Below are 10,164 nucleotides of genomic sequence, written 5' to 3'. Positions count from 1 at the left end.
TAATCTCACAAGTAAATGGGATTTATTGCTCTTATTCTCAACTTGAAAGACATTTTAGCTTCAGGATACAATGGAATATTTCAGTTCGAGCTTTTGATGAATTTATCAAAGTCATGCATCGATAACACTTTAGTGAATCCTTTTTTACATGCATTATTCATTTGATACTTTGTGAAACAATCCGTTTAAGCCATCCGTCATAATGTAGCAAGTATATTAATAAACACGAGCAAAAGGAGGGACTGGTTCAGCCTCATCATCCAAAGTATTCATGTGCACCGGCCTGTAGTCTAACCGCACCTTCTCATTTTCCCAGTATCTGCAAATCAATGTACAAAAGCTTAGCTAACAGATGCAACTCGCAGACGAAAGTATTCTATCATCTATATCATTACTTCAACAAATCCAAGAAATCAGATTCATTTTGGTGACGCTAGCTGACCCAACAACCCCCAGCACCCACCCAGAATTAAATTTTTACCACAGCTGTGCCTGTTAATAAATAAAAAACCTAATGGGTCTCCAACCAAATATCACTCTAATGGTAAATAACAAATGAGTGTCGAAAGATTTTCAACTTCTAGTAGGTTGCAAAATAATTAAGTCATTGACTCATTGTTCTAAGTCTTGGAATTCAAACAATAGAAAGAAACATTTTCAGTAGTTTGCTACCGAAGCTTAATGCATGCTCAAATTTGAGCCACACCACCACCTAAAATTTGATGGCATTGAGAAGATTGCAAAGACTCAATTACAAATAGAGGTTTATCTCTGGCTAAAAAAAAAAACTACCCATTTACTGAGGATCTTCAAGCAAGGCTCACTTGGAAGGACCAAATTACAAATTAGGTTTACAACCATATGTTTCTGCAATTAGACATACTAAGCAATTCCCTGGCCTCCCAGCTGAATTTGAAGTATTTGGAAAAAATGACGCAGACATGATGATTTTGTAATGGGAAGTTGAGGGAGGGACTATTTGGGGTGGTTAATGGAGTGTCACTTGCCAAGAAACTCTCTTCAAAGGTATTGTATATTGTATTTGGAACCTACTGAAATACTTAGTTTTTCACTGTCTATGAATGTTTTACATGAAGAGAAAGTAGGATTTAGATGTTTGAGCAATGGGTAAATGATAATGAGACCCTTTGGACTGATATAAGTATAATGGAATGTCACTGCCATGGTTTGTAACCCCAACATGACTCAAATTTGTTATCTATGTGATTCTAAGATGTGATCTTTTGTTTCTTTGTTCCTTTTAACAAGTTCATGGTTGGTTGTTAAAAAAAAGCGTAAAGATAATACCAAAACCAGATAATATCAATTGTTATTATTCCACTATTCTGTCACTAGTATATTGAGATTTGAGATTGACTGCTAGGCTGATCCCCTAATATTAGATACGAGCTCCGGTGCTCTTAAAAATCAATAATAGGCTTAGATGCACTAAAATCTTATATATTAGGGGATCAGGGTTTACACCATAAAAGGACAGAACCAACACAAACACAAATGCCCAATAGTACTAGCTCATTAATTGAAACATGACTTACCCCACAGTGTGTTTCATCCAGTTCTCATCATCTCTTTTCTGCAGAATTTAAGACAACATATTCAATTAGACTATTGTCACTAATCACTATTCAAATTAATGATGTCAAATATACACAAAATAACAAAATAAAGCACACTGACCGGGAAGTCCTCATGGAAATGAGCACCTCTACTCTCTTTCCTGGCTTCAGCAGAGTGCATGGTGATGCAGGCATTTATCAAAAGATTTTCCAACTCAATAGTCTCAATCAAGTCAGTGTTCCTGAGAATATAAACCAAGAAAGACTTTAAACAGACATATTCCTTGAATTACTGTGAATCTATGTAACATTGGCAAAAAAAGTTATACCATATCAAACCCCGATCCTTCAATTTGATATCATGAAAGCTCTCCCATGTTTTATCAATTAATTTGCAACCTGCCACAAAGCAGATGAAATTCAGTGAGATGATTTCATGAGAAGTAAAGGTGACGCATGTGCCTTGAAAAAGAAATGAATGGTTAAGACAATCCGCTATTATTGATAAAATATAGATTACCTTCTTTTAATGTTTCTTCTGTGCGGAAAACAGAAGCATTGTTTTGCATTACACGTTGCATATTCAACCGAACTTCTGAAGGTAGCAAAGACCCATTCGAATTTCTAAATTTGTCAAGCCAAGCAATCGTTTTCATACCAGCATCTTTCTCCAAAGGCTGTTGTTTCTCCCCTGCAAAATGGAAAACAGGTACATCTTATCACCTCATTTCATACACAGTCTATTTTAATAAGTGGATATAAATCTTGCCTGGCTTATGAACTTCTGCAACTCTATTTGCACAAGCTCTACCAAAAACTACAATGTCCAGAAGTGAATTTGCACCAAGCCTATTGGAACCATGCACTGACGCACAGGCTGCTTCCCCAGCAGCCATTAATCCAGGAACTACTGCATCTGGATCATCACCTTTAATGGTAACCACCTGAATTAGAAATTGGTATATTAGACTAGGGTATTTTACTTCTCATTTATTGTTCAAAGAAAAGCAATATGAATTACAACAATTCCAAAGAACAAGATTGCAACTTTTGTACTCACTTCACTCATTATTCCAAACAAGTAGTCAAGTAGGCCAGAGGCATTAACAACAAAAAAACAAATATCTTGCTAACACAACATGACAGACAGGGTATAGAGATCACCTAACCCTTGTTTCTAAGCAGGACAATCTGACTAATGATGCTACGCTTCACTTCTGTTTTATAATCTCTGTTTTTTACATTTTTCATTCACATACTTTTTTCCCTATCTTGTTGGGGAGATAGAAGCCCAAAAGTAAGGGAGCTATGCCAATGGGCCAAACAACAAACACCTGAGGCATCGGGTACATGGGTCTGTTATCTTATATTATCTTTATCTAACCCACACATAAACAATGGGGAACTCCAATATCACACATGACTTCCCAACATCCTAATTTAATTGGAGCCTTGGAGGTCATACTTAAAAGGATAAACAGTTCATTTCAAAGTCATACCTCTCCATGATAGTTTGTGGGAATACCACCCATGTTATAATGCACTGTTGGCAAGACAGGAATGGGTTCCTTTGTAACATCCACACCAGCAAAAATAGCTGCAGTTTCGGATATACCAGGTAGTCTCTCCTTCAGAACATCTGGAGGTAAGTGATTCAAGTGAAGATAGATGTGATCTTTATGTTTTCCTGCAAATAATTCCCACTGTCAATACTAGCAAAATGTCAAACTTAACTAGAAAAATAATTTATTTCAATATAGAGAACAAACACGCCATGCTTCAAGAAAATAATGTGCACTTATAGAAAAAAGAAAACTTGACATACAACTCTATGCTCAAACATTGTTTCCATATAAGAAGTATTCCAGTAATTATGTAAAACTACAAAATAACAACATTCAAACTTCTTATATGTTAACGTATTTATCATAACAAGTAAATAACAATTTAAACCCCACATACCTACACCACGACCTTCCCGAATCTCCATAGTCATTGATCTAGAAACTACATCTCGTGATGCAAGATCCTTCGCAGTAGGAGCATATCTTTCCATAAACCTCTCACCCTCACTATTCCTAAGAATTCCACCTTCACCGCGACACCCTACCAGGTTCAAGAAAGAAAATGAGAAACATTATAATTCAGCTTTGTTGGACAAAGTACGTTATAGGATGCAATTGAAGGTAAGCCCACCCAGTATGCAAATTTAAAAATACCAACCTTCTGAGACAAGGCAACCAGCTCCATATATGCCTGTTGGGTGAAATTGCACAAACTCTTGATCCTGCAAATAGTATGTCAAGTCAAGAGAATGGGAGCGATAAAAAACTCGCTATATGGGATATCATCTTAAAATTGAAATTTGAAAATAACAAAAGAAACCTCAAGTGGGATCCCAGCACGAGCAACCATGGCATTGCCATCACCAGTGCATGTATGTGCTGAGGTTGCAGAAAAGTATGCTCTACCATAACCCTGATATAATAGAAAATTGATCCCCATATGTCCATAATAAGTGGAATAGAGTAAAAAAATCTTAGATGTCAAACAAGCAAAAGAAAATCATGTACCCCAGTGGCCAAAATGGTTGAAGATGCTTGGAATCGATGTAATGTTCCATCTTCCATATTCAAGGCAATTACTCCTTGGCAACTACCTGCATATCCAATATAGAAAGTTAACATTGTAATTCTAAACCATGAACTCCAAACATGCAAACAACATCATCTTTTCTTTTTTCACAATAAGAAAGTGTTTAGCATCGCAAACAAGTGACAACTTATTTACAATAGGTGATGTGATAAATGTGGTAAAACTATGTATTCAGAAAACACAGTCAGCGCAATTTTACATCTTAAATATATCAAGAATGGAAGATTAATTTTGTGCACTATTCACAAAAACGGCCAATAATAGTGACATGTGATATATTGATTTTAAAAAATTAATTATTATTTTTTCTTCCTTCACATATATTGCTGCTTGGTTTTGGTTCAAAATGTTACCATAGGAACTGGCAGGGAAGGTGAGAAGGAAAACCTAACTTTAAATTGCCAATATATTCATCAAGTATCAAAACCCTTTAACCTTTTACTTTCTGCCGTAACATTGCATTGGTTAACTCTATATTCCACATTGGCTGGAGAAAATGCGATACATTCCCCTTGACCCTTGTCAATCTTGACTTCAGAATTTGTTTTAGTACCGTTTGAGAAATACCAGCATAATGAGGGATTACATGAATTCTTAATTTTGAACTACATGCTGCATTGTATAAGTGCCATTGTAATGAAGGAAAAACTGTTGGAACAAAAAATACATTTACTGTAGACTGTTGTATCATATCTTATACAAAACTTTGGTTTCTTTTCTGTTATGCAAGTTTTGTTAGTTTTCAAACTCGAATCATTATTACGTATAAAATAAAACTTATTTGTATGAACTAATGCATGAGAATTGAATACTAAAAGAAAAATAAGGGCTAAAAATATACAATGTAGAAGCATTAAAATCTAATTCAAAAATGTATTTTTCTTGCAGCAATGAAATGAGCAGGAAATTTTCAAGTCATCATATGTTCATCACATTCTTCACTATGAATGCTGAGACCTTTTTGAATTAATTAACAGCAAAATGTTTTAATCAGTAGCAAAATGATTTAATCAGAAAACAAACACTTTAACCTGGCACCTTACCTTCACTGTTCATCAAAAGATCTAATGCAAAATATTCTACAAAAAACTGGGTATTATGCTTCATAGCCTGGCCATAGAGAGTGTGCAATAAAGCATGCCCAGTACGATCAGCAGCACATGCGCAACGATATGCTTGACCACCTGTTGTATAGAAACATAAAGATTTCAAGATCAGAACTCTTTGGAGGGAAAATAGCTAACATTTCTGCTCCAAAATCTGCATTTACCTTTTCCAAAGTTCAAGCTCTGACCACCAAATGCACGCTGGTATATCTTTCCATCCTCGGTTCGTGAAAATGGCAGTCCATAATTTTCAAGCTCAATCACTGCTTTTGGTGCCTCCCTACACATATATTGGATGGCATCTTGGTCTCCTGTAGAACACAGGGCTTGCATTTTCACATCCAGAAAAGAAAAAACAAATACTAAAAGAATCTCTACATTTCACGTACGCTAATGGAAAACTTCTCAACTTCTAATCATGTACATTCTTGCAGGACATAACGAGAAGAAAAAATTCAAAGAATGAGCAAGTTTGTACCTAGCCAATCACTTCCCTTGATAGTGTCATACATGTGCCACCTCCAGTCATCTTCAGTCATATTTCCCAATGCAGCATTTATACCACCCTATACACAATTTTATTCCCCTCATGAGCATATAGCCAATATATTCTGGTTTCAGAAGAAGCTGGAGTGCCATTTATTTCATGAACTAGTTGAAAAAGAAGATAAAAACATAGGGATATGGGATATAAGGCTAATTAAATCCTCATTCGTTGTAGAAATAAAGAATATCCATCATTGCAAAAGAGTTCAATGTGTCAAACAAAGGCGAGCAGGTGGTGTTTAAGTGAACCTAAGACGATAAAATTGGCTAAAATTACATCATTTCAAATTTATAATATGCTTAAAAAATTTCTCACTCATTAGAGACAATAAATTGAAGTTACGACTTCGATATTCATCAAGTTAGTACCATCACCAACAGCACTCACTCAACTGTCCATTAGTACATGTGTTCAACGAAAACATAGTAAAATTAATCTTGAAAGATATTAAGATATAGCACTAGTCTTGTTAGCTCCTGGGAAATGAAATCACGCCCAAACCGAAAACCTTCGAATGTGTATTTCTTTAATCAAATTACCCCTCACCTCACCTCAAGGACTAATTTGACCGGCGAAATCTACAAACTCAATTGACAAACCAAATAAAAAGCCAAAAGCCTTGGGGAAAGCAATTTCCCATTCTTGAGGAACCAACAAAACCCTTTTTATCTAAACCTACTTTTCTTAACGAAAAAACAAAAAGTTACTTTTTCGCTGAACCTAACCTAACGTCCTTTTTTTGAAACGGAAACTGAAATTCCCCAAATAAACAAACAAACAAGCTCTGAGGTAGTATTATATTCATCCATACCTGAGCTGCAACAGTGTGTGAACGAGTCGGGAAGAGCTTGGTGATGCACGCAGTGTTGAAGCCATGTTCAGAGAGTCCAATAGCGGCTCTCAACCCTGCGCCACCAGCACCAACAACAATCGCGTCGTATTTATGATCCACCACATTGTAAGAACCACTCTGCAATTCACAACAACCAAAACGAACAAGATTCAGTAAAAATGAAACCCTAAATCAACAAATAATCGAGATGAGAATTGATTTACGGTGAAGAATCTTGAAAAATGAGATCGAAGTGGTTGATGAGAAAGATTGGATCTCTCTGAGGAAGATGATCCGCGAACAGCACGAGCCACGCACCGCCACATTTCCGAAGCGCGCACCCTCGTTTTTCTCTCTTAGATGATGATGATGATTCTGATTTCTGAACTCGCGTTGTTTGGGTTCGTGTGGTGTTTTCTGATCCCTTTTCTGATTTTTGTTTAATTCATTTATAGTGTACCGAGTCGTGAGCAATCTGATTCCTCTGCAGAATTGATTCTATTCGTTAGATCTATTCAACGGTCCAGATATGCCCAAGATTTACAAAAATGAATTAATCAATTTTCGTGTAAAAAAAAAAAAGAAGAAGAAATGGAGCTGAGCAAGAACCGGGTAACGTGTATCCGAACGATAGTTCAAGTGGTAAGAGCTGGATGAAATATGAGTTTTAGAGGGAAAGTCTCAGGATCAATTCTTGTCAGTTGTAATTTAACTTGTTGATGTACCAAAGAAAAAATGTAGCATAAAAAGACAAAGTGTTAATAGAAAAGGTTGAGTTTTACACTGTTGGAGGTTTCGAACAATTTTCAAATTACGGTGGGCGCAAAGGAGGGAGATGAGGGAGGAGCGAACGGGAATGACGTTCAATAGCGGGGCAGAAACGCGTCGACGAAACCAGTGGTGAAGGGAGATGACACGATCGGGAGAGCTTTATATTTATATTTTACAGCTCTACATAATTATATATTAATATCTGATGATTTAAAAATTAATATAAGTTGAATTTTTTTATTTGAATATGGAAGGGATTTAATATATAATGAAGGGGAGTATGGTATGTGTAGAGTCCAATAGCCACAACTAACGAATTCGTGGTTTCGTCTTCATCTTGTCTTTTTTTCTTGTTGTCAAAGCATGTTGCGTGGGACAATTTGGGCCTTTAATTATCATCGTTTGTTGTATTTGATTTTGACCAAAAAAAATTGATTGTTATCGCTAAAAACAAACTTTAAGGGTGATTGTTGCCTTTGACCAAAAACAAAAGAATTAGTAATTCATGAAGAAAAATATATTCTCCTACTCATCCTCTTACAAATTGTTCTACTAGTAAGAGGAGGATTTTTAGTATTGGCGGACTCCATTAGAAGATGGGACCATGGCCCCAAAACTTTTCTAAAAAGATATATTTCCTAAATACAACCTTGTTCCTACATAATTGTCCTGAGAGATAAAAAAACACACATGGGTGCAATTAATTTTGTTAATTTTTATGAAAGTATTATTTGTTTTCTTATTTCACCCTTCATAATGCATTTTATCTTTTCTCATTTATTTTATTGTAAGAGAATATATATATAAACCCCTTTCCGATGAAGTAATAAAATTATATATATATATATGAACAAAAAATTTCTTTAAAATGGACAGTTAGTAAGGAATGGAGGTAGTATGTGCACTAAATATATAAATATATTAAAACTGAAAAGAGAAGAGTGTCTCGGACTATTAGAAATTGGGAGGCCTATACTCAACCACAAAAGCTAGCTCAAGAGTTGAGGTTTGCACAACCCTTATAAACACTTGATTGGCCTTATCTCTAGCCAATGTGGGACTTCTAACACACCCCCTCACGTCCAGGATTGAACAGACTGGAACGTGGGAACAACAACGGGTGGCCCAAATATGGGAGGTCTCCACACAACAAATGGATCTAGGATAGGCTCTGATACCATATTAGAAATTGGGAGGCCTAACTCAACCCAAAAGCTAGCTCAAGAGTTGAGGTTTGCACAACCCTTATAAACACTTGATTGGCCTTATCTCTAGCCAATGTGGGACTTCTAACACGGACACCTTGAAACGTTGGACATGAACGATAAAGTTCTTTTTTCCTTGTTTCTACTGTTTTTAACTTAATTTTTTATGGTTTAATTGTAGTAAGCAGATATGAGTGTTTTCATCCTCTGAGAAATGTGATATTAATATGATAATATCATTCAATAGTTAACAAATTCGAATAATGGATTCATAATAGATTGTTTGTTTGCAAAAGAAGATAAAAATCAATAAATAAAAATAAAATGACAGAGTTACAACATGGATAATAAGCTTGTTCGAATTTGACTTCATTGATTGACATTTTTACCTTCTAATGATTCAAATGCAAATCAAGTCTAAACATATGATTCATCAGTTCAACCTACTCTCATCAATGTATTTCATGAGTGATAGAAATAACTTTCTAATCAAGAAAGATAATTATCATTAAGTTTTGGTGTTTAAGTGACTTACAAACCTAACTTTATGTCTAGCAAACAAAATTATTAGATGATTAACTCTAACACGGACTCAAAACCTTGTAGCTTTCACCTTCAAGTCGAATCAAGAATACGTTTTCCTATTTCATTATAAATAGGAGATACATTTGCTATCTTCTTTCTTCACAGATAGTTATTGCCGAGAAGATGAATTTCACACCTGCGATTTTTTTATCCTTTTCCCCGACTCCGTCAAATTTGGTACTGCTCAGTGCTCATATTCTTAAGTTTTTAATATTGATTTCAAAATCTCGTTCTATCACTATGCTCGTATCTTTTTTTTCTTTTGCAAAATCTCTTATTACAAATTGTGAAATTGAGCATCATTTTTTGAATAATTTTTATAATTTTTTTGAATCTTGGACTGTTTATCACTTTTATGTTGCATCAAACATTGTTCTGTAATTACGGGTGGGGAGTTTGAGTTGGTGACGCCTTGCATCTTATAGGGCTTGGTTATGTTCGGCGGTTCTTTGGTCTTGGTCTCATTTGTTGGTTGTGTTTTAGTGGGAGCCATTGACTATGTTATTTGCTTGTTTTTAGATTTTTTTTTCTTCCTTTCTTGTATTTGGGCACCCCTTGTGGTAAGGTCGAATACTATTTGTTGGCTTATCTAAAAAAAAAATGTCGTGTGAGGGATTAGGTTTTCAATTGGATAAATGAAAATAAAAGATAAAAATAGGGATGATTGGGGTGGGGTAAGTGGTAGTCACCGAAGAGGACATGAACATTGGAGAGACAGACCATAAAAAAAAGTTAAGTATTGTTATGATAATTTTGAAAAATGGGGGTGTCTTTTGGACCGACAGAACTAAAAAATAGTAAAATATGCTGCTATATATGACCGACAGGGCTAAAAGAATAATTAATATGTAGATATTGCCTTACTAATATAAAAAATAAAAAATAA

The 10,164-nt window shown here is 35.2% G+C and overlaps 1 protein-coding gene across 1 annotated transcript; it reads right to left on the bottom strand.

The window, feature by feature from the left end:
• Positions 1–7,151, bottom strand: LOC130710637 (succinate dehydrogenase [ubiquinone] flavoprotein subunit, mitochondrial). Its single transcript, XM_057559964.1, has 16 exons — positions 6,942–7,151; positions 6,697–6,855; positions 5,817–5,904; positions 5,503–5,649; positions 5,276–5,416; positions 4,151–4,236; positions 3,963–4,055; positions 3,801–3,864; positions 3,540–3,683; positions 3,077–3,264; positions 2,347–2,521; positions 2,098–2,268; positions 1,907–1,976; positions 1,699–1,819; positions 1,557–1,594; positions 1–319 (listed from the first exon to the last, which is right to left on the bottom strand). Exons 1-16 carry the CDS (start codon positions 7,041–7,043, stop codon positions 217–219), a joined length of 1,890 nt encoding a protein of 629 aa, XP_057415947.1. The 5' UTR covers positions 7,044–7,151; the 3' UTR covers positions 1–216.
• Positions 7,152–10,164: the final 3,013 nt, after the last annotated feature.

The sequence above is a fragment of the Lotus japonicus genome, chromosome 4 (genome assembly GCF_012489685.1).
Source record: "Lotus japonicus ecotype B-129 chromosome 4, LjGifu_v1.2".
In the NCBI taxonomy this organism is placed as follows: Eukaryota; Viridiplantae; Streptophyta; class Magnoliopsida; order Fabales; family Fabaceae; genus Lotus; species Lotus japonicus.
Note: the sequence above shows the minus strand (reverse complement) of the source record. Positions and strands in the feature narration are given on the sequence as shown.

Coding starts and splice junctions, on each gene's coding strand:
- LOC130710637 (XM_057559964.1), bottom strand. CDS start 7,043: ATGTGGCGGTGCGTGGCTCGTGCTGTTCGCGGATCATCTTCCTCAGAG. Junction 4,237..5,275: donor TCTTTTGATGAACAGTGAAG/GTAAGGTGCCAG, acceptor TTGGATATGCAG/GTAGTTGCCAAGGAGTAATT. Junction 3,265..3,539: donor TCGGGAAGGTCGTGGTGTAG/GTATGTGGGGTT, acceptor AATTATTTGCAG/GAAAACATAAAGATCACATC.